Genomic DNA, 25131 nt, shown 5'->3' on the forward strand with positions numbered 1-25131 from the left:
CTGAGTGAGTACATGACAGTGTGTCAGTGGCCTCCCCAAGAGCAAGGAGAGAGCAGGAAGGAAGATCTAATAATGCCTTTTATGGCCTAGAGTCAGAAGTTGCCCCCTCACATTTCCACTTCATCCTATTTGTTAGGAGTGAGTCACAGTGTCCAGCCCACACTCAGGGGAGGGGAATTAGGCTATACCTCTTGAAAAGCGGAGTACCAAACTGTCTTTGGTACTCAAGATAGTGTGTGTTTGTGTAAGGTTAGAATAGAGGGTCTGGAAATAGACCTATAATTATATGACAGCTCAAAAAGTCCAAGACAATTTAATGGGGAAAGGGCCATCTTTTAAAAAATGATGCTAGACTATTCACGGTAACAACGACATGGAATCAACCTAAATGTTCATTAATAATGGTAGACCGGATAAAAAAAGAATGTGGCACATGTACACCGCAGAATACTCTGCAGCCATAAGAAGAACGAGATTGTGTCCTTTGCAGGAACATGGATGGAACTAGAGGCCATTACCCTTAGCAAACGTAACAGAGGAACAGAAAACCAAATATTGCATGTTCTCACTTATAAGTGGGAACTAAATTGTGAGAAGACATGGACACACATAGGGGAACAGCAGATACAGGGGCCTTTTGGAGGGTGGAGGGAGAGAGGAGGGAGAGAATCAGGAAACATAATTTGTGGGTACTAGGCTTAATTCCTGGGTGATGAAATCATCTGTACAACAAACCCCCATGACACAAGTTTATCTGTATAACAAACCTGCACATGTACCCCTGAACTTAAAAGTTAAAAAAAAAAAACAGTGTTAGGACAACTTGACATCTTTATTGATTTAGGAAAAAATGAACACTGGCCCTTACCTCTGTAAAACTGCTAGAAAATAAAGAAAGAAAGAGAGAGAGAGAGAGAGAGAGAAAGAAAGTGGTGGTATACCCTTGAGAGAGAGAGAGAGAAAGTAAGTGGTGGTATGCCCTTGTAATCCCAGCCATTCCAAAGGCTGTGGCAGGAGGATTGCTTGAGTCCAAGAGTTTGAGAGGAGCCTGTGTAACATTCTGATATAAGAAAATGAGACTCTTTCCCTGCCTTTCACCCCAAAAGAGAGGGAGAAAATCTGTGTGGCCCTTGAGTAGGCAAAGATATCTTGGGGTACAAAACATACAGACCCTAAAAGGGAAAATTGATGAAGTGGACTTGATTAAAATATAAAACTTTTGTTCTTTGAAAGATACCATTAAGAAATAAAGACAAGAAAATCATGGGGAGAAAATATTCACAGTTCATATAGCTAGCAAGAAATTGATAATCCAGAATGTATAAAGAGCTCTTACAACTCGGTAAGAAGACCAAGAAAGGTTTGAGCAGATACTTCACCAAAGAAGGTATATGAGTGGCCAATAAGCACATGAAAAGGTGCTTGTCATTAAACATCGTATAATCATCAGAAATATGTGAATTGAAACCACAGTGAGATACCACTCCACACCTGCTAGAATGGCTAAAATTAAAGACTGATGTCAGATATTGGTGAAAATTTGTAGTAATTGGAACACTAATGAATTTTTGATGGAGAAATACAATGGTACAATTTGGCAATTTCCTATAAAGTTAAACATACTTTTTTTTATATTACCCAGTAACTTTTCTCCTAAGTATGTACCCAAGAGAAATGAAAACATGTCTACAAAAATACTTGTATATGAATGTTTGTAGCAGATAAATAATAACCAATGCCTGGAAACAACTAAATTGTCCAGCAGGTGAATGGGTAGGTTACAGTATATCTGTACAATGTAACACCACTCAGCAATAAAATGGAACCAACAACTGATATATCCAACAACATGGATGAATGTCACAAATGTTATGCTGAGAGAAAGAAATCAGACACTAAAAGAATAAATCCTATATGATGTTACTTATATGAAATCTAGAAATCTAGACAAATCTGATCTATAGCATGATCAGATCAGTGCTTCCTTTGGGCAAGGGGTGGAAGATGGGAAATAACTGGGTAGGAGCACAAGGAAAACTTTCTGAGGTGATGGACTTGTTCTAAATCTTTATTGTAGTGGGGATTGCACCTGTGGGTGTCTTTGAAATGTTTATTATTACAGTTGTTTCTTAATATTTGTAGGGGATTGGTTCCAGAACCACCCCACCCCCTACCCCTAGTATATCAAAATATGCAGATGTTCAAGTTTTTTGTATATAAAATGGCACAGTATTTACATATAACTTACACAATCCTATATGCTTTAACTCATCACCATATTACTTAGATTACCTAATACAGTGTAACTATATAAATAGTTGTTATATTGTGGGGGGATTTGTATTTTTTGGTTGTGATTGTTATTACTCTTTTTATTTTTCCCTGAATATTTTCAGTCTGCAAATGGTTGAATCTACGGTGCTCAACCTGTGCATATGGAGGGCTGACTGTATTTTATTGTTTCGAAATTGTACCTTATTAACATTTATTTAAAAACATATCTCTTGAAGTTTCGATTTTTCAGAAGTTGTAACATCTGATCTTTAGAATCAGTGTTCAATATCTATCCCTTTGTTATCATTTATAGGTCAGGCTTAATAGTATTATGTCTAGGGAGAAAAACGCCAAACTGTGGCTTCTTTTCACAGAATAATTGGCTCTCATTTCCTCATCCTCCCCATATTAGTAACATGTCTTGATTGTAGAAGTAGGCTAATGGGACGCTTTGTCTAGGCTTCTTTGTGAAAGCTTTTTTTTTCGGTGGCATGTGCTATTACACCTACCATGCCATTTGAATCCTGTCATTGTACTTCTTGACCATCTTGTCAGGGTAGGCATACAGAAGATAGTTCATGACTCCTGTTAACTGACTCATCTCTTATGGTTGCAGATTCTCATAAACACAAAGATAAACACAAAGATCGAGAACACCGGCACAAAGAACACAAGAAGGACAAGGAAAAGGACCGGGAAAAGTCCAAGCATAGCAACAGGTAAGGGTGGAATCAAGCAAGTCCCTCATCATTCAGCAGTAGGTTGGCCATTGCTTGGCTTACCTAGAATAGGTCTTAACTTGAGCTACCGGTAAAGATAGCAAAGTAAGTAGAAACTGCATTTGATCCTAGAGTTGCTAAGAGGATGGCCCTGATTTCAAGGCCTTAAATGGGATGCCATTGTTCAGATCAAGATGTAGAAAGCAAGTATGTTTGATTTTCTTTTAATATATACCTTGTTAAAAATACAGTTGTTCACTAAGATAGGTAAGGATTCGTTGTGACACATGATGGCATTTAATCAAGTCTGTAGCAAGCTTGCCTTGATAAAAGGTAACTGGATTGGAGACCTGATTTTTTTCTTCTTCTTTCTATATTTTAAAGAGTTTACATTAAAAATTCTTAACTTGGGCTTCCATGGTCTGTTAGCCCCTGAAATTATATGCAAATGGTTGAGTATTTGAGATTTCTTGGAGAGGCTATTCCTAGCTTTCATCGTGTTATCAGAGGAGTTTGGCTCCCACAAAAGCCTACAATCACCAATATGAATGAAACTCAATAGTGCTGTCTTCTGGGATGCAAGCCTCAAGGAGATTTTTCTCTTGTTCATTTTGCTCCCATTTTTTTTGGTGTAGGAGGCAAGTGGTTAAATCTAGTTATTGAAAATGAGGATTTGCACTTCCATTCTGATTTGAAGACAGTTGTTGGTGAGAAAGCCGTATGGTATTCCCATTCCCATAGTGGCCTGAGCTTGGTTAGGGAATGTAAAGATCTGTTACACATTAGAACAAGTGTCTTCATCCTAGAGTTCCTTAGAACTTCTTTATTAACTTGTATTATTGTCTGTAGACAAGTTAAAGTGAGAATTGCTTTCCAAGTCTGTTCTTTTTTGCGAATTATTAAAATAACCAGATTTAATTTTCTCGATTGGGGACATTTCTTTGGGAATCATGTGTCATGCCTGTGGCCTTTTTTCCCTGTCCCTCACTCATTTCTTATCACTTGATCATCTAGTTTCCATTTTCATTATTCTGGTAAATTTAATCTCAGTAGTTGAATCTACTCTGCATCTTTTCTAGTTTACAGTTGTCTAGCACATGTTAATATCTACCATACAGCAAAGAATATTGCCAAGGATAAAGAAGTTCATTGCATAATGATAAAAAAGGGACCCATTAGGAGAACATGACAGTTATAAATGTTTATCCACTAACATCACAGCCTCAAAATACATGAAGCAAATCTGATAGAGCTGCAAAGAGAAACAAACATTCATAATTACGGTTTTACCACCTCTTTCTCAATAATTTTTAGTCCAAATAGAAAACAATTAAGGATATAGAAGACTTGAACAATATCAACCAACTTGATCTAATCGACATTTATAGGTTTTTCCCATCCAACAATATTAGAATATTCTCTTTTCTTTCTTTTCTTTTCTTTTTCTTTTCTGTCTACTTTTCAGATTTTAATTTTTTTCAGGGTTTATTTTAGATTCAGTGGGTACATACAGGCAACTTTGTTACCTGGGTATATTGCTGTGATGCTGAGGTTTGGGTACAAATGATTCTGTCACCCAGGTACTGAGCATAGAACCCAACAGTTAGTTTTTCAACCCTTAACCGCCCTCCCTGCTCTAGTAGTCCCCAGTGTCTATTATTGCCATCTTTATGTCCATGAGCACCTGATGTTTAGCTCCTGCTTGTAAGTGAGACCATGTGGTATTTTGTATTCTGTTCTTGCCTTAATTTGCTCAGGATAACAGCCTCCAGTTGCATTCATGTTGCTACAAAGGACATGATTCAGTTCTTTTTTTGTGACCATATAGCATCCCGTGGTATATACATACAACATTTTCTTTATCCAATCCATCATTGCTGGGCACCTAGGTTGATTCCATGTCTTTGCTATTGAGAATAGTGCTGCAGTGAACATGTGAGTGCATGTGTCTTTTTAGTAAAATGATTTGTTTTCTTTTGGATACATACCGAGTAATGGGATTGCTGGATCGGAAGGTAGTTGTGTTTTTAAGTTCTTTGGGAAATCTCCAAACTGCTTTCCCTAGTGGCTGGACTAATTTACATTCTCATCAACAGTGTATAAGTGTTCCCTTTTTCCTGCAGCCTGCCAGCATCTGCTGTTTTTTGATATTTAATAGCCATTCTGGCTGGTGTGAGATACCTCATTGTGGTTTTGATTTGCATTTCTCTGATGATTAGTGACATGGAGCATTTTTTCATAAATTTGTTGGCCATTTGTATGTCATCTTTTGAGAAATGTCTATTCATGTCTTTTGCCTGTTTTTTTAATAGGGTTACTTGTTTTTTGCTTGTTGAATCATTTAGGTTCCTTATAGATTTAATTAGATCCCATTTGTCAATTTTTGCTTTTGCTGCAATTGCTTTTGGCATCTTTGCTATGAAATCTTTGCTCATTCCTATGTCCAGAATGGTATTGCCTAGGTTGTCATCTAGGGTTTTTATAGTTTTAGGTTTTATATTTAAGTATTTAATCCATCTTGAATTTATTTTTGTATGTGGTGTAAGGAAGGGGTGCAGTTTCAGTTTTCTGCATATGGCTAGCTAGTAGTTATCCCAGCATCATTTGTTGAATAGGAAGTCTTTTCCCCATTGCTTATTTTGGTTGACCTTCTTGAAGATTAGATTGCTATCAGTGTGTGGTTTTATTTCTGGGTTCTCTGTTCTGTTCCATCTGATCTATGTGTCTGTTTTTGTACCATTACCATGGTGTTAGTGTTTTTGTACCATTACCATGCTGTTAGAATACATTTTTTTAAGTGCACATGAAATGTGCCAAAGTAGATCATACTTTGTACCCCACCCTCCTTAAACCATCTTCCCTTGGCTTTAATGCCTCCATGCCTCTCCATCTTTCTGGCCACCCTTTTCACCTCTTTCTAATGCACAGTCATTCCTTAACAGTTTTTGGCTGTCTTTCTCTGCTACCTGTTTTGCTCTTTATCCTTATTTCGCATTCCATATTCAGTCTTGTGAACTTATTTTCAGTTCCTTAAACATAACATGTTTTCTGATGCCACTAAGCCTTAAAACATGCTGTTGATGGTTCTTTAATAACCCTGTTGCCCTTTTGCTGTCATTCTTTTAGTTGCAGCTCAGACTTGACTTGTTCCAGGTATCCTTTCTACCCATCTTCTCATATTAAATGCCACTTTTGTGTGCTCTCTGGTGCCTTGAATATATTCCTATCATAATAATAATTATGATATTTAATTGTCTCTTTACTTTTCTGTATGGACTCCTGTACTCTAAAGTCCCTGAAAGCAGAATTGGGATCTTTTTTTGATTTTTGGAGGGGGGTGTTTTTGTTTGTTTGTTTGTTTGTTTGTTTTTGAGATGGAGTCTTTCTCTGTTGCCCAGGCTGGAGTGCAGTAGTGCCATCTCAGCTCACTGCTATCTCCAGCTCCCAGGTTCAAGTGATTCTCCTACCCCAGCCTCCCAAGTAGCTGGGATTAAGGTGCATGCTACCACATCCAGCTAACTTTTTTGTATTTTTAGTAGCGAAGCTAACTGTTTTGTATTTTTAGTAGCGACGGGGTTTCACCATGTTAGCCAGGCTGGTCTCAAAACTCCTGACCTCAAGTGATCCGCCCACCTTGGCCTCCCAAAGTGCTAAGATTACAGGTGTGAGCCACCACACCCAGCGTTTTGTATTCATTTTGCATCCTTCAGGCTTAGTATGATACCTGGCAGATAGGTGGCACTTATTAGTCTATATTTATTGAATTAATGAGTGGATGATCTATGGGTACATTAGTTTCCATCTTCTCTCTTTCTTCTCACATATTCTTAATCTTCTATAGGATAGTTATGAAGTCACTTTGGCTTATCTCATTTTTCACACAATTGTGTGTGGTAAAGTAAACATAACAAAATTTACCATTTTAAAGTAGCATTTAGTATATTGACAGTAGTACACAAGTATCACCACTGTTCATATCCAGAACTTTTCATCATCCCAGACAATCTCTGAATTCACTAAATAATAACTTTTCATTCTGTTCCCCTATCTCATTATCTTTCTACTTTGTCTTTTTTTCTCTTTCCCTTCTACTTTTTATCTTTATGAATTTGCCTATTCTGAGTACCTCATATAAGCAGAATAATACAATATTTATCTTTTTTTCATCTGTTTTGTATTCCCTTAATATGTTTTCAAGGTTTATCCATATTGTAGCATATCAGAAATTCATTCTTTTTTATGACTGAATAGTATTCCATTGTATGCCTGTTACCACATTTTTAAAAATCTACCTGTTGATGGACACTTGGGTGTCCCTTTGGCTACAAATACCCTTTGGCCTCAAATACGTATTTGAGTTCTGCTTTCATTCTCGGGGGTATATACCTAGGAGTAGAATTGCTAGATCATGTCCAGCAGTGGCTGCCTGCTATGTTTATACTGTGCTAATTGATGTGAAGTGTGAAAAAAAAAATTAGATAACCTTTGACCATGAACAGTATCATCTGAGGATGTGAGAGACCTGCTTACAGATCAGATGAAGAATGTTGATTTTTATTTTACTAGACTGTAAGAAGAAATTCCAAAAGACTTTAAGAAGAAAGAGGTTAATGTTTAAAACATAAGCTTTTGAAAAGTTATCTTCTCTAACACATTCTACTTTGTTTTGGGAGGAAAGATACAGTAAAAGTGACATAAAGGGCTTTGAGACATGTAAGTTTGGCCTTGTCCTGTTTTACAAAAATCTTAAAAAAAAAAAAAAAAAAAAAAAAAGGATGTGATTTTTGTAGAAGAAATCCTCATCCTTGTGCATCCATTTAGGTCTCATGTGATCTTGACTAGGTTACCTAACCTTCTTCAACTCAGTTTCTTCATCTTCATCTTGATACATGCTTCACAGGGGAACCATGGGAGTCAATAAATACAGAAGCTCTTCAGTTGTGAACTGCTCTACAGATGTGCAGAGATGACACTTTGACATCTATTTAAAAGCATACTTTTCCAAGATCATATTGTAGGCAAGTTCAATAATTTGTTATATGTACTTTTGTGCCCTATTTTTTTTTTTTTTTTTGAGACAGAGTCTCGCTCTGTTGCCTAGGCTGGAGTGCAGTGACATGATCTCGGCTCAATGCAACCTCCACCTCCTGGGTTCACACCATTCTCCTGCCTCAGCCTCCCAAGTAGCTGGGACTACAGGTGCCCACCACCACGCCTCCCTAATTTTTTATATTTTTAGTAGAGATGGGATTTCACCGTTTAGCCAGGATGGTCTGGATCTCCTAACCTCATGATCTGCCTGCCTCAGCCTCGCAAAGTGCTGGGATTACAGGCGTGAGCCACTGCGTCCAGCCACTTTTGTGCCTTTTAATATTTTCTTCATTCCTATAAAAATGCTAGCCTTTTTGCCAAGAGCTATTGGAAAAACCTGGCCCGAGTTTCTGTTTACATATGACATGACTAAATCTAGCCCTTGGTCTCTTTATTAACATGAGTAAATTTTAAAGTTTAATCAGATGATCTGTTGTAAGCAGACTTTTAAGTACTTCCCTGTTTTGATGTCTACTGGCACAGTACCTCTTTGCAGCAAAGCAAGGATATTGGTTATATTTCAGTAAAATTATTTTATTTAATTTTTAAATTTTTTTTTAAACGGAGTCTCGCTGTGTTGCCCAGGCTGGAGTGCAGTGGTGTGATCTCGGCTCACTGCAGTCTCCACCTCCTGGGTTCAAGCAATTCTCCTGCCTCAGCCTCACGAGTAGCTGGGATTACAGGTGCCTACCACCACACTGAGCTAATTTTTGTATTTTTACTAGAGGTGGGGTTTCACCATATTGGTCAGGCTGGTCTCGAACTCCTGACCTTATGATCCTCCTGCCTTGGCCTCCCAAAGTGCTGGGATGACAGGCTTGAGCCAGCGCACCCAGCCTCCAGTAAAATTTTATATACACTGTGATCCTTTTAAAGTATCTCTGATATTTTTAATAGTTTAGGGTTTCTTCGATTTCTTCTGTAGCAGATTAAAGAAATCTTCGGGATTATTTAATCACGTCTGAACCCCAGAATAATTAGGATGTAGCATGTTCTGTTCCAAAATGCTTTCATTTATTCCAATCCTTGCTTATCAATTGTAGCTAATTTTGTGGCCATTTGTTATGAGAAAACAAGTGTTTCTAATGTGTTTCTGTGTCCCTCCCTTCTCTGCTAGATATTAGCACCAATCATTTGTCATCAGGCTACACTTAGGACCCAAGCCCAGGAGGCATCTTACTCTGTGCAGTAGCAATACTGAAGACTTGGAGTGGGAGAGTAGCCTTTCTGCAGAAACAGAATGGGGCTATGGATCCACATCCCAGGGGATGCCATTTGGTTTCCTCTTTATTATCCTCATGCAGGGTGCAAAACAGGGGAGCAGGTATTAAGAATCATTTCATCTTGTCTCCTCTTTGTGTGTGTGGACAGGAGTCTGAGGTCACATGCTCAACCATACTGACGTGGTAGCAGAAAGAAGAGGATGTGAGACCAAGGATCCTGAGTCCCCACTACATTATTCCTTCCAGTGAAAAATACCTCCCTCTGTAAAAAGAGTTAGTTTAGTTTTGTAGCCAAACTGTCTGTTTAAATATAAGCACCCCTTACTTGTATGCGTATGGTAGGCAGCTCAGGTTTAAAAATGTCAGATCATCTCAGGCACTGCCATTATCTCTCTTTGTCCCCAAATCCCTAAAATCTTTGGCACTGAAAGTATTAATCTCATCAAATTCTGAACCTATGAAAACTTCATCTCTGTCTTTCTCTTGTCTGGCCTGTAACATCACAAGAACAGCTCACACCAAAGTTAAAAAATAATTTCATCAATCATCACTTATCTCTTGACACTGCTTCTTTCTGCTCTTCAGGTCCTTTTTCTTTTGTTTTTGGAGTCAGGGTCTCATTGACTCCTAGGCCGGTGTGCGGTGGTGTGATTATAGCTCACTGCAGCCTTCCTAGGCCCAAGGGGTCCTCCTGCCTCAGCCTCTTGAATAGCTGGGACAATAGGCATGCACCACCATGCTTGGTTAATTAACTTTTTTGTTTTTAGTAGAGATGGCAGTCTTGCTGTGTTATCCAGGCTGGTCTGGAACTTCTGGTCTCCCACATTGGCATCCCATAGTGTTGGGGTTACAGGCATGAGCCATCATGGCCATCCCTCTTTTAAAAAATACATAAATAATCTCAAAAGGAATACTCTTCTAGATGCCAAGGAATTACTTGGCTTGTAGGATCTCACAAGCTACCTTTCTTAAAGGGTTGCATTCTTATCCATTGTTTATCTTTAATACTAGATCTCTTATATAAACAGAATATTATTAAAAGCAATTTGGGAGAGGGGGCCGGATTTTAGAAAATAAGAGAATCGTGTGAAATGAAATTCCTCCTCTTAGTTTTTGACTCTGTGCATCTCTTGCCAATTTTACACCTGGCATTCACACTGGAGTGACAAATTTGTGGAAAGCAAGGGAAGACAGAAAACTGCTGTGAAATAGCAAGGGAAGTACTTTTCCAGCCATATTGGCAGTGCTATTCTGTACTGTCAGTGTGAGAAACATCTGAGAATAAGGATGCTTTTGGCTTCTGCTTTCCTTTCAGTTCCAAATCCTACCTGAACTGTAATTGAGAAAGTGTAGAATTTTAGGAATATGCACTTGATTTAAGCATCCAGTTCTCAGATTAGGGGAGATTTTTCTGAAATTAATAAAATTTAAAAGAGACGTGTGCTGCTTTCCGTGTGAGTGGTTTGCCAGAGCCCTCCCTTTGTCTACACATCACTATATCAGCCTGTCTAGGGGAAATGGATAGCTTACATAGGTAGGCAGAGAAGATTGAACAGTTTAGAAATGAGGAAACTCAGTACCACTACCATTCACATGGGAGTCAGTATGATATATGGAATAGCATACTAAGATAAAAGTTAAGAGGCCAGGTTCTGTCGTTTATAAGCTATGTGTTGTGATCCAAGCTGCTTAACTTCTCTGGGTCTCGTTTTCCATTTTGATCAGGAGTTGATAACAGTACCTGCTTTGTCAGGCTTTCAAGTGTGTTTATGCACATGATAGCTCTTTGGGAACTGTAACATACTAAATAATTGAGATAATGATGGTGATGATGATAATTACCACAAAGCCTAGTATAATATCATGCAGATAAATTAGAGCTGTTGAGTCTGGTAGTTGAATCTAATTCTATAGTTATTGATAGCATTCAATTTGGAGCCCTGATATTTTCAGTATTATATTTATCCCTATTATAGTGAGCCATCATCATTGTTTTTAAGATTTCATGGTGGAGACAGCATTTGAGCTAGCCATTCAAAGATGGTTAAAATTTTGCTAAGGGAAAGTAATGGTTAGAAAGAAAAACATAAGCAAAACGTACAGGCACTGTAGTATATGCTTTGTTCTGGGAGGAATCTAGTTAGGTGGGTTACACAGGGTGGAATAGTAGAAAATAAGACCCAAAAAAGTGACTTGAGGCAAAACCATTAAATGCCATTTCAAAAAGTTGGGACTTTTACTTACGCTAACTAAAAAGGTGCGGGGGAAATGTTGGGACTCGATTCTGAGTTGAGCAAGAAGCCATTGGAAATAGTTGAGCAAATAGGACTTAGCCACAAATGACATGAAGGGTCTGAGAAAAAGGGTTCCTGTCTTGGATAACTGGGAGGCTGTTTACACTATTAGTAGAGACAAAGAACTTAAGGGAGGAATGGGAGTTAGAATGGATATCGGTTTTGCCATCTTTGCACACATTCTTTTATCGTCTCTGGCCTGAAAACAAAGGATTAAATAATTTCTAGGAAATTAAATTTATCTTGAAGTTTTGATACTTCTATAATATAAAACACCAGAGTCCTTGTGATTTTGTTTAGTGATGTAGAATCGGCATTGTAGTGTATAATGATGATGGACATTAAGGAACCCTTGTTTCTTAGTGCCTTTTGGAAACTGGCTAATTTCATAAACTGCGCTCTTTTCCCAGAGGGAACTTTTGAAGTTACTTAAATATTTAATTTTACAAACATCATTTAAGCTTTAACTGTCTTACTATCCTTGAAAGGGTCATGAGTTTCCCTCCTAAACCAAGACTTTGAAGCTCTCTGTGCTGTCTCACAGGAATCCCCATGATCCAACTTCATGTGACCTGCAGAGGTCTGCTGCCTTGAGAAGTAGACAGGTAGCTGGGCTGTGAGTGGCTAAGTCCTTTTCTCAGAATATATGGAGGATCCTTCTACCTTTAACAGTGCTTTTTTTTTTTTGCTTTGTTTGGAAGGTGACAGTAGTCAAGTGCATGACTCTGGAGCCGGACTGCCTGAGTTTAAATCCTATTTTTCTCATTAGAGCTAGTTCCTTGGGTGAGTTACTTAACTTCTCTGTGCTTCAGTTTCCACATCTGTGAATTGTACCAGTACTTACCTGAGTTTTGTTACTGATATTAAATGTGCCTGGCACTGGGTGCTACTCAAGTATCTGTTAAATACTTTTATGGGGGATGGAGGACAGATTTTAAATAGTTTCCCATAGCCAACATTCTAGCTTTCCAGAATATCAATATTTTGTTGTGGTAGTGGTGGTCTTTTTTCCTAGAGAAACAATGCTTTGCCAGAAGGGAAACATTTTTCCCTACTAGCTCCCTACTTCCACCCTTTCTCCCACTCTTCTATATAAGTGCCTTAGAGAGACCCTGGTCACCCTTTTCTTAGCTCCAGCAAGAATCATAGACCAAAGGTTTTGCTGTCATCACTTTAAAAACAGTGTAGGTTATTTTTTCTTTCTTTCTTTTTAATTTTTTTTAAAATTTTTTTGAGACAGAGTCTCACTCTGTCGCCAGGCTGGAGTGCAGTCATGTGATCTTGGCTCACTGCAGTCTCCAACTCCCTGGTTCAAGCGATTCTCCTGCCTCAGCCTCCCGAGTAGCTGGAATTACAGGCATGCGCCACCATGCCCAGCTAATTTTTGTATTTTTAGTAGAAATGGAATTTCACCATGTTGCTCAGGGTGGTCTCAAATTCCTGACCTCAGGTGATATGCCTACCTCAGCCTCCTAAAGTGCTAGGATTACAGGCATGAGCCACCACACCCAGCCCGGTTATTTTTTTCTTTAGTGGAATTCAGCCAATTGAAGCTAACACATGGCATGAACACTCTGGAAAGGTGGGTTTGGATCTTTCCATTTGTTCTCTTTAGCATTGACTTTTGCTTTTCTAGTCCCTGCTAGTGTGTTGGAATCTTACCCCATACAGATGCAAAACTATGAACCAAGAAGTCAAGATCTCTATGCTTAGCCAATAATTGGTTGTTTTCTCTTTCAGAGTTCCTCATGCCCATGGGGTAAATTCATATTTCATCCATAAGTGTGACCATTACAGAAGTATCTAGGACTGCTACTGTCTGTATTTTTGTCCTTCAGCATATCCCAGACTAAACTTACTCTTAAAATATGTTTGTCTGACCTTCGGGTTCCTTCCTATGGTTGATATTAAGCCTTTCTTCTACTCTTAAAAGAGAAAATGGGGGGTGGGGGGGAAAGAGACCAAAAAGGCCACCCTTTCAGGTATCCAGCATTTTTCTAATTTAGCCCTACTGAAGTTTCTTCAGTAATTAATTGGCTGTTTTTCAACCTCTAAACTGGCTAATATTATAGCCTTCAATTGTACTTTTAAAGCCCTTTTGTTATTTTGACATATTGTGTCTGTTGTGTATGGAAAAGTAGCAGGTTCAGTATGAAGATAACATAGTATTTTATCTCTTAAAACAGGCAGCCAGCAAATGAACTTTCTGCACTGGTCAGAATTTCCATCATTTCACTGTTAATGAGAAAAGTGCAGTTCTTTAGCTACCTTGAAAGTTAAACATGTCCTAAGTCTTTTGGAAAAAGACATACATATTAGAAAATCTCAGAAGGATGCGTCAGCCTAACTGACCCCACATTGACTCCATTTTATTTGCTGGCCAAATCTTGTTTCTGACTTTCCTGGCACAGCCCTGGACATGCTTCTGTATCATAGGACTTGTTCCCCAGTACCTTTGCTACTTCCTTCAGGTGCATTCCTAGGAAAGACTTGCAGTGGGGTTTGCTGTTTGCCAGCACTCCTGCGGGTTTGGGGTTATGGAAGCCGGGTTGGGCTCCCAGACACTCGGCTCTCTCTTTGTGGAGGCAGGGACAGCAACAGCACCTAACAAGTAGGGATGATCACATTGTATTCAGAAGCCTGGTGGAGCTCTGTAAACCCAAATTTCTAGCAGTCTTCTACATGATGCCCTGTAACAGAAACTGTCCTTAACCCTGAATCATCTGAGTTCAGCTAGTATAAAAATCCAAATCTGCTCTTACACATAAACAGTTAGGAGTAGAGGAGACTTGGCTTCCTTTGGAAAGTCAGGATGATAGCTTCATCCCATTCTGGTTTTTGTGATTAATTGTGACCTGCAAAGGGGTTTACTACTCTAGCAGGAACTTTGAATTTCCTATATCCATTTCTCTCTGGTTAGCAGACAGAGGAAATATCATTGACTTTTGGCTTCCTGGCAGATGTCTCATTTGCCTTGTCATTTGTTGATTCCTTTCCCTGATCTCTGTTTGGTGTGATAGTGTACACCAAAGCTGAAAACTGCAGGGCCACATGTACACTTGTAGGTACCTATGCTGTGATTACCAAAAGGCTCAGAAAGCCAGTTTTCTAGTGAAATTGGCTAACATTATAAGAAATGCTTTCATTGAGAAAGAGAATGGGTCAGGGGAAGGTGGAACTTAAAGGAAGATGGAGTGTTCTTGAATTCAGATTCCTGAATTAGCCATTTATAGTTTCATGGGAAGACAAAAAAAACAAAAACAAAACAAAACAAGCAACCCCAAAGGTGTTTATCCTTTCAAGTATCCAGACATCTTTATTTTAGAAAGTTTCTGCTTGATGATAAAATAAAGCTAGGACCTTAGAGCAAGTCTCAGACTCACCATGGCTGTTTCTTAACACCAGTCTACCTTAAGCAGCAGGTATCAATTTAGTGGAAATATAAAGGTATTGATATGTAGTGGAGGCTGCTCTGCACTTGGAGGTGGAAATATTAAATTTAAATTCCAACTTTGCTTTTAACATTGCAACTTTGAGTAAGTCTTTTAACCACTGTCTCCTGTTTGTATGAGCACAAGGGGTTAGATAGTAAAACTGGCCTCACAGGAGTGTTGTGAGAATTGAATGAAATAATGTATGTGAAAATACCAAGTACAATGCTTGCTTAGAAAGTAGAATTTTGTTTTGCTGTCCCCTCCCCCGCTATAGTTGGCAGGGCAAGGAGAGGCAGTATATTCGTCCATCAATATTGTAGATGCAGTTGTTCCCAGATTTTTTGCTTTTAGGCAAAACTTTGTATAGATGACTTACATACCCTCTTACAGTGATGCTTAATAAAACAAAACTACCATGCTTTTATAATGGAATGGTAAGCTCAAACATTTTGCTGGTAGTATAAAAACTAAGTGCCTGTGATTATATATACAGTAACTCCTGAAGAATCAATTATAATCTCAGCAACCTTGCTCTTTGACCATTCATTCTAAAGCTTGGAGAAGTTAATGAGAACAGATAATAAGAGTGCTAATGCAATTGGAAGACTTTTTTTTTTTTTTTTAAACAAAGTAAGGGATACATTTTTAAATAAAACATTGCATTTTGGTAAAAAACACAGATTATGAGAACACATTTGAGTTAGAGGAACATCATATTAATTCCAAGAACAAAAAGCATGGTGAAGAAATTTTGTAACCATGCACATGCTCTGTTCTCATGAGTTAAAAAGAATTTTCCTCCTATAGAGACTTGTCATTTAAATGTGTGTCACATGTAAATAACAGTCTAATGAGCGCAATATAGAAGGAGAAATATGTAAGCAAGGGAAAGCGGGCGTTGTGTTTTTCCATCTATTTCAGTTCTTGAGTCTTTCCTAACCTATAGTGTATCCTGTTTCTCCCTGGCTAGATTTCTTAAAGTTTCTGCTTATTCATCACTCAAATACCTTTCTCAAGTTGTAGCTACTTCTGTGTGCAGTGTGTAATAGCAGATGTTCTCCCGATCTAGATTTTGTTGCTCTGCCTAACTGCATGCCATCATTTGTTTCTCCCTTTGTGATCTTCTGCTGTAGTCAAGTATCCCTTCAGAATAAACTTCATGGGATGGACATAGCCTAATGAGCTCATTGCTGATGAAGTCTTTTTTTCCTGTGCATTGGTTAGTGCAGTAAGCAAGGCTCCTTAACTGCCTGTCCCAGTGTACTGAAAAATAATAGTGTTCTGTCACCTTAAACTACAACTTGTGGTTTTCGCTTATTGCTTCTTTAGTCTTTGACCACATGCATGTTTTTACATAGTTGCAGTTATTTTATTATATTCCTTTTTCTGTCATAAACACTTTCGAAATGTATTTGTGGTACTCAAATTATAGCTTAACAGTTAAATAATTTGATATATTACAGTTTCCCCTCTTGTTAGGTTGTATCCAATTTTGGGGTTTGTTTGTTCGTTTTTGTTTTTTTTTGTTTGTTTAAGGGAAGCACCAAAATAAACATCTTTATATGTAATGTTATTTCCCTAAGAAAAATTTCCAGGAGCTTGATCCCAGGGTAAGAAGCTATGCACATTTTCGTGGTTCTTGCCTTGTAATGTCATATTTTGCTTTTTTAACCTTTAATAAAGAACGTTCCTATGCCCTTGCTTTCAGATGGGTCTTTTCTTATTGTAAGGAAAGGACTAACATAAGTCCCATCTAGAAGTGACTAACTTAACTAGTTAAAACTAGAAGGAAATATCCACTGTATTGGGCTGTTCACTCCATAAACCCTGGCTTGGCTACATGTGTGATATGTTTCAAGTCTGGCACAAAGCCACCAAACACTTTCTTGGTGAAACCTCCTCACATCAGATATGAATGCTGAAGTGGGAGCTTTCATTGTTTTTTGTGCTGGTAGAACGTTGCAGAAATACACAGGGCTGGCTGTGTATTCTTAGTTACTTTTAAAAAAATGTCCTGGTGTGTCTAGAATGATGGTTTCTGTTCTTTGCAAAAATAAAAACATCAAACAAGATAAAGTCCGATGTAACCAAGACCCTCTACTTGAACCTTCTGTCAGTACTGTTTAAGTACTGTAAGTTTCCATGGTTCATGTTATCTTAGGATATCTTGTGAAACGAATCCTTGTGGTCCCTACTCTGGGTAACACTTTGTGACTTAACTTTTTACAGTGAACATAAAGATTCTGAAAAGAAACACAAAGAGAAGGAGAAGACCAAACACAAAGATGGAAGCTCAGAAAAGCATAAAGACAAACACAAAGACAGAGACAAGGAAAAACGAAAAGAGGAAAAGGTACAGAGTTTTCTAGTGGGGGAGGAAGGGACGTGGGTGCACTTTTGTTTACCTTTAAAAGCAGCTATCTTCACTGCATAGTAAGATCCCTTGGCCTTGGAGTGAAAGGTCTCTTGTCAGGAGAATTCAGAGCAAACTTTAGTCTTAAACTATAAAAACTAAGCCTTTTATCACCATATGTCTCACAGTAGCAGATCTGTCCATATCATTACCTTTTTTTTTTTTTTTTTTTTTTTTTTTTGCCAATGGATACATTGAGAATGCATTAGGGAAAATTAATTGTTTTTGGGAGAAGGCCTAATGCCTTGTTGGTCTTCTGTTCGTTAAAGATTCTTCCCGAGTGAAAATTTAGTGATGCTGGTGCCCTTTGTGGCTTTTGGTTCCAGCATAACCAGTACAAGCCTTCTAAAAATGACTAGGCTCACCTGGTTGAGAATGAATAGTACTCTGTATAGTTTTAAAAAGAGATTGTTTTTATTTTAGCTTTGAAAAAGTAATTTTTGTACGTGGTAAATTCCGATACTATGAAATAAGGAATATGGTGAAGAAGACATCTCTTCACCACTGACTCATTGTCTCCCATCCTTCTCAGAGGCAACCGCTATGCTGATTATGTTTTGTGTCCTTCTAGAGATACTCTGTGTATATCTGTGCGTGTGTGTGTGTGTGTCCCTTCGTGTGTGTATATATGAAGATTTTTTTGAAAGATAAAGTTTCTGACGAATCTACAAAGCAGGAAGTTGAAGGGGAGGGGGTCATAAGTATACTTTGCCGGAGTCAGAGAAGGCAGGGCATATAGTTTTTTGTTTGTTTGTTTGTTTTTTAAATAAAGACAGGGGTCTCACTGTGTTGGCAAGGCTAGTCTCGAACTCCTGGCCTCAAGCAGTCCTCCCACCTCATCCTCCCAAAGTGTTTGGATTACAGGCATGAGCCATCACATCTGGCCCATATGTTTTGTTTGGTTGGTTTTTGCTTTTGTTTCCTCTCTGCACTGCCAATGGCAACTTCTTGAATAGTGGAACGTACTTATTGGGGAAAAGAGACCTGCCATCACTTAAAGGTAAAAAGCTGCCATTTTGAAGGGAAACCTTTCTCAGTGAGTTGGACAGTTTCACCCAGAAGAATTGTTAAAAACGAGTTTTGGACAAATGTCAGCACCTTTAGTTCATCTATTCAGTTTTGCTAACATAAGAGCCAGCCTGTGATCATGACGTCCCAAGACTTGATGCTACATATTCTCAAAAAGAGGTTTCTTCAGATTTAGTCCTTTCAGGGTACTAGTTACTGTTGTTTGACTTTTCAGGTTCGAGCCTCTGGGGATGCAAAAATAAAGAAGGAGAAGGAAAATGGCTTCTCTAGGTAAGACTTTGCTGCTGCGTGGGCTTCCCTTTCTCCGGGTGGGCAGCAGGCCAGCTGCCTGTGTTGTAGTGTTGTCTGAGTTTACCCAAAACACACTGACCTGGCCATCTTGATGGTTCCCAGAAAGTCAGCAGTGAGAAGACTTCGTCTAAGCCAACCTGAGCCTTTCTACAGTGCCATATAGTGAGACTGACCAGCACATTTTCCAGAAGGTTATTTCGAGTAGAGAAGGTTGACAGGAGAGATTTTTAAAAATTGAGATTTACATATCACAAAATTTGTCTTTTAATGGTATACAGTGTACTGTTTTTCTTTTAGTATATTCACAAGGTATTACAGCCTCTTCACTAATTCCAGAACATTTTCATTTCTCTAAAAAGGAACTTCATATTCAGTAGTGATTATGGAGTTTTCTGAAAAATTGCTTAGTCTGAATTCGTCCTTAATAATATTGGGAGACTTATATATAAAAGATCATTTGACCTACATGTTAGGGATGAGTGTAGATTTGGGAAGAATTATGTTATCTCTTTTCTAGAAGGAGAGGAAAATGCACACAATCTAGAGGTTACTTCCTATACTGCTTTTACTTTTATAGTATTTTTTTCCTCATCCTCAATTTCCTAAAATAAGCCCAAAGGGTCCCCTCTAGTTTCGAAACAACTGGATGTTTATTGTTACATATTCTCACTTCACTGAATGACAGAATGGATTTATTAGAAATGGTTGGAAATATTTGCATTATTGACTAGGACAAAACACTTTGAGAGTTTTGCTTCCTTGAATCTTTGAACTTCCAGTTTCATTTGTTAAAGTTTTTGACAATTGTGCCTGGTTCTCTGGGTCCTTTAGACAAGGAGAAGCAGGTGCCCTCTTCAGGCATGTTTCATAATTGTTCTAGGAATGCAGAATAATAAAATTCAAGAAGCATTAGAGCTGCAAGCTGCCCTAGGAATTTTGATTTCTGAGATAAAGTGACTGAGGCACTGCTGGGCTAATCTCTGCCAAGAGACTGCCTTGGATTTTTATTAAACGGATATGAATAAACTTTTTGGACTTGGTGTGTAGTTGTGAGTTCATTTTCAGACTTTTTGGGTTAGAAGATTAGGAACACAGCCTTCTTTGAGGCAGTGGTCTCTGTGTTCACTTTGTTGGACTCCTTGCTGGCTTCTGTGTATGTCTTTGTAAAGAATCCAGATGCTTCACTGGAATACAGTTTTCTGGTAAATTGTTTTAGGACTTCTTCCTTCAGACCTAGTAACCCTTCCCACATGTTTTTGTCTTCAGTGTGACAAACTTAGGATCTAGCATTTACTTAACTAGTTGGGTAAATGATAGGCTTTCTTTCCTTCTGGACCCTAGGGTCTATGTCAGTATTCAGGCAGGAGGGGGAACAGCTGTAGAAGCTGGCATTTGGTTAGTGTGCTAAAATAAGTTCTTTAAACATTCAAATTCTATCACAAGCAGGGGAACCCAGTATGCTTTTTTTTTGGTTGGAGGTACTCTTGAAACCCTGTGAATATACTTTGTAGTGGAGTCTGGATTCTTAATCCTTGGATCCCTCCACAGGGGGCAGCTACATATAAGGAGGCCATTCCTTGTGCTGAGTTAAGGCAATGAGGTTCTGAAGAGATGTGCCAGGCCACGGAGGATCCCTTGGGGGCCAGTGATTGTTGGGCTCTATGGTATTTTTTACTTATTCCTTCTCTGTTTTGGTTCAGGATGGTTGTCTCAAAGGATTGTCTTTTTATATTTATATTTTAAAGGTAAGATCTTAACAAATAGTAGTGAGACACTCTTCTGTATATAAAGTAAACCTAAGTTAGGACATTGAACAATGAATAGATTTGGCATAGGATACCTTCTGTTTATTCTGGTTTAACACGTGCCCTTCTTTTGTTGTAATGTTGTCAGCTTGGTTATCTTTCCACGTAACTGAATATACATGTACATTATTGCCAGATTTTTAGAACTTTAACATACTAAGTTGGGGAAATCAACTTAGTTTATTTATTTGTTTATTCCTTTCCTTGTAAAAGCTGTACTTTAGCTTTTGGAGTACTGGAACAATCAGTTCAGCTTGTGGGGTCAAATATATGGTAGGTTTCTCGTGTAAGGCAAGAAAACACCTTAGGTTTATTTCTGGAGTGGTTCATGCCATGCTGGCAAAGACAGCTAAGAAATAGTGAGAAAGAATTCTGACTTAGAGTAAGGAGTCTTGATCCCAAATCCTGATATTGCCCATTCACATGTACAATGAGGACAGATACTCTCTACTTCACAGGATTGAAGTGAGAAAAAGTGCTCACAGAAAATCTTTATAATATGTATGTGGTTATCCTTATTTATATTAGCTTCTTTTCAACGAGATGACATATTCCTTCTTTGTATTAATACAGTACAGATGTTCTAGCACTCTGTGACCAGCAATTTTTTTTCTCTTTAGTCCACCACAAATTAAAGATGAACCTGAAGATGATGGCTATTTTGTTCCTCCTAAAGAGGATATAAAGCCACTAAAGAGACCTCGAGATGAGGATGAGTGAGTATTTTCTTAAAACTTTGACTTTGGAAAACAAAAAGGAGGAGTTTAAAGAATACATGTGATGTGTTTCTTTATAATACATATAGAAGCTGCATTAATTGGCTTTTACTCATTTGGGATTTGTGATTAATGGACTGATTTCTCTGAATTATGAGAAGTAGGGTTTGCTAAACAAGTAAGTAGTATTCCCAAGGCTTACATGAAGATTATATAAATTTTTCTTATTGTAAAGGCAATAGATATTTATTGTAGAAATTTCAAATAATACAGAATTCATGAAGAATAAATTAAGTCACTTAAAATTTCTCATTGCCTACCATAGATAACTTAAAGCAGTTTCTCTTAGACCTATCCCTGTCAGTACATTCTAAGTGAAGTTTCAGTGTGTAAAAATAATAAAACTGCTCATAAAACATGTACCTCTTTCCCCAGATTCAGTGAGATTAAATTATATTCATTATTTTCACTCTTACATAGCTTATTACGCTATTATTATAGTAGAAAATGGATGGAAAGAGAGAAGGGAAATACTTAGTGAACTGCTTTGTATTCATTCAATATAGAATTTCTTTCCTCCACATTCCAGTGAGTTACTGCTATGTGGTAGCTAGTGTGCTGTGCGTTTGGTTCCCAAACTTTCATCTTTTATTTTTTATTTTATTTTATTTCCCAAACTTTCATCTGATAATGGTGTTTATTTCTGCATATATCCCCCCACCCTATTTTGCTTCCAGGCCAGTGTAAGTGGTTAGTTTTGTTCTATATAGGGCTGTAACTATTTCTTTGGTCTGACCTTCATTATTTTCTCCACTTCTGTTACTCTTGACCATAGAATGCCCAGCCAAGAATAACAGCAATTACTCCTGCCATGGAGGCTTCCCAGAGTTTGTAGGTCTCCTATGAGTGAGGACTCCTGAATCATAATTATGCTAACTGTGTATTCATGTTCCCCTTTCTAGTGCTGATTATAAACCTAAGAAAATTAAAACAGAAGATATCAAGAAGGAGAAGAAAAGAAAACTAGAGGAAGAAGAGGTTAGTAAAGAGACTTAGGCCCTTTGGGGTGAGTTTGGAAGTGAGAGTTTTCCAGTAAGCAACTTCTTAAGACAAATGAGTTTTAGTTATTTATTGGCTTGTTTGTTGTAGTAATAACATTAGGGAAAAAAATTCAGTAAGTGATGGCTGTGGCACTGGTAGTTTTAAGATCTCTATGAATCCCCACAGTGTCTTAAGTTAACCACAACCAGCAGCGATTCTGCTCTCAGCCTTCCTGGGTGTCTGTCTACCCACAGCTATGCTGCCAACAGATGTTCTTCCAAAAAGTATGTCATCTTCATGTATACAGAGGCAATGTTAACAAGAAACCACATTTTGGCTTATAACCCTGAAGAAATTTCCCTAAGAATTTTTTGCTCGTCATTCACTTTGGGTAACCATTCCTATCTAAAGTTCTTTAATGGGTGCCCCTTTGACATAAAATTGACACCCAAACTCTTTACCGCAGCTCCTCCCGATCTGGCCCCTGCATCTTGTGCCTCTCTTCATCTTGTGCCTCTTCTCTAGCTTGCTTATACCAGTCACACTAACCTCCTTTGTTTCTTTTCCACACCAAATTCTTTCATACTTCCGAGATTTATGGAGCACCTGCTGTTCCTCTGTCTGGAGCACACATGCTCCCTTCTTTATCCTCTTGGCCTATAACCTTCCTCAAAAAACTCGGTTCCATTTAAATGCTTTCCTAAATGTTCTTGTTGATGCTTGTGGTAGATTGAAAATAGAATCATATGCTTTCTCCTTTTGACACTTTTGAGTTCTTATACTAAAAAATTGTTAGCAGGTAATTCAAGAAAAGATGTCAGAAATTCACAGAGGTCTTAATGATGCCTTCCCCTAAGAGAAGAAGGGGTTGTGTGAGTTCTTAGCTCTTATGCTACATTTGAGGTTAGCCACTGTCATGGGCAAAATGGGTTCACAAATGTAAAGTGGATAGTTTGAAGTACCAGCAGTAAAGAGAGTGATAGTGAAGGGGCAGGGAGTCTTAAGAGGATAATCTATCATAATAGTAGAATGATGTTAATAATCACAATTAAATGTAATAGGTGCTTACCATGTGCCAGGCATTCGTCTACATTTTTTTATATGTATCATTTCATTTAATCCTTACAACCTGAAAAGGTTGTTATATCCCTATTATCATCTCCATTTTGCAGATGCAGAAATAGAGTATAGAAGTATTGAATCACTTGCCTGAGGTCACATAGCTACTAAAGTGGTAAAGGCAGCATTTGATCCCATGCAGTCTGACTTCAGCGCCAGCACACCAGCTACTATATTATCCTACCTCCCCTGGGACTTTGTTGATCCTCTGATTCTGCAAGGAGGGAGAAGAAAGGTCTTTAATGAAATCATATGAAGACTATTAGTGAGTGAGTTGAGCCATAGAGAGAAGATCAGGTCCTATATTTAGAAGATCGTAGTTTTTATGACAACTAGTCTATTCTTGGCCGAAGTTCAAATTAATAAGCACTAATTCAAGGAATTGAGAGTGAAATGTTAAGTAGTGATTATGGTAGTCAACCACTCCACTTCCATGTACCTAATCAGTGCAAACTAGTCAGTAAAGGAATACAAAACTTGAATTCTCCAAGTGTTGTTTTTCTTTTATGTTTATATTGCATTTATGCAAAAATAATACTCTGAATTTGTTAAACCATTGGGAAAAAAGAACAGTTGACTTCAGTTTTTATTCTATTTAGCAACCCTAACACATAGGGGAAAAATGCTGGCTGAAAGACTGAATTAATACAGTCTTACTGTGGCAGGGACCCCAGATGGCAGAATCTGTCATTAAACCTCACTCGCCAACTATGTTTTCTTTTCCCCCCTCTTGTTTTTGAGAATTGTTCTGAGGTCTCTCCCTGACTGATACCCCAATTTGAGGTTTGAAAACACACAGTGTAGCCAGTAGTTTCCTAATGGGACCATCTGCATGCCTACTCAGAAGCTGTTTAGAGTATCTTCACCAAAAAACATTTCCCTTTCCTGTGGTGTGTTTCACCCTAAATAGTAAACATTATCTGAATTAATGTGATCCTGTAGTACCTTCTCGCAAACATACCCACATATTTATATTCTCCATGCCTGTTTTAAAATATGGGTGGTACTGTAAGCTTTTCCTCTTTTTTCTATTCCTATCTTGATTGCTCTCCTATTATGAGGGTCTAAAATGTTTATTCCATTTATTGCCGTAAGTCACATTCTGTTATTTTTCTCGTAAAGTTAGGCTCTTATCATAGTTAATAACAGCTGTATGACCTTTATCAAGTGAAAAAACCTATTTCAGAGTCCTTGCTTGTAACTGGAAGTGGTTAAATGGACCCGTCCATACACTTTCCAGCTGTGCCACTCTTTAATTGATTTTAAGATTGTTCAAAACCACCTTTAAACTTGTTGAATAAAGACTGAATAAATAGTTAAATTATGTTGAATAGGTAGGACACAGGAAAATATTCTTTGAAAGAGTTCAGATTCTGAGTGGGATCTTCACTTGTTGAATATTACATTTTTGTTTGGGTTTTGTGTGTATGTTTTGAGATATATCTCTGTATTGGTGAATTCTGCCTGTTTAGGTTTGATACCCTTTTTTTGTGCCACTATGATCAGCTCATTTACATTCAGAATTCAAAGAAGAGCCATAAAGAAATACCACTATAGGAATTGGTATCATTTTAGAACCTCTGAAATACTTGCTTACTGCATCATGACTTTGTGTATACAAGCAGCAGCGATAGAACTATACTCAACTAAATCAACTGGGAATTTTCTTTCATACTGAATGC

The 25131-nt window shown here is 38.0% G+C and overlaps 1 protein-coding gene across 2 annotated transcripts in view; it reads left to right on the forward strand.

Moving 5' to 3' along the window:
• The window catches only part of TOP1 (DNA topoisomerase I), a 103188-nt gene that overhangs the window by 30142 nt on the left and 47915 nt on the right, over positions 1-25131 (forward strand). For both annotated transcript variants that reach the window (NM_001266512.2, XM_015148991.3), the window contains 5 exon segments: positions 2891-2993; positions 17265-17388; positions 18692-18747; positions 21194-21289; positions 22252-22327. In NM_001266512.2, the coding sequence (NP_001253441.1) occupies positions 2891-2993; positions 17265-17388; positions 18692-18747; positions 21194-21289; positions 22252-22327 (455 nt within the window).

Source organism: Macaca mulatta, chromosome 10 (genome assembly GCF_049350105.2).
Source record: "Macaca mulatta isolate MMU2019108-1 chromosome 10, T2T-MMU8v2.0, whole genome shotgun sequence".
NCBI classification, from domain to species: Eukaryota; Metazoa; Chordata; class Mammalia; order Primates; family Cercopithecidae; genus Macaca; species Macaca mulatta.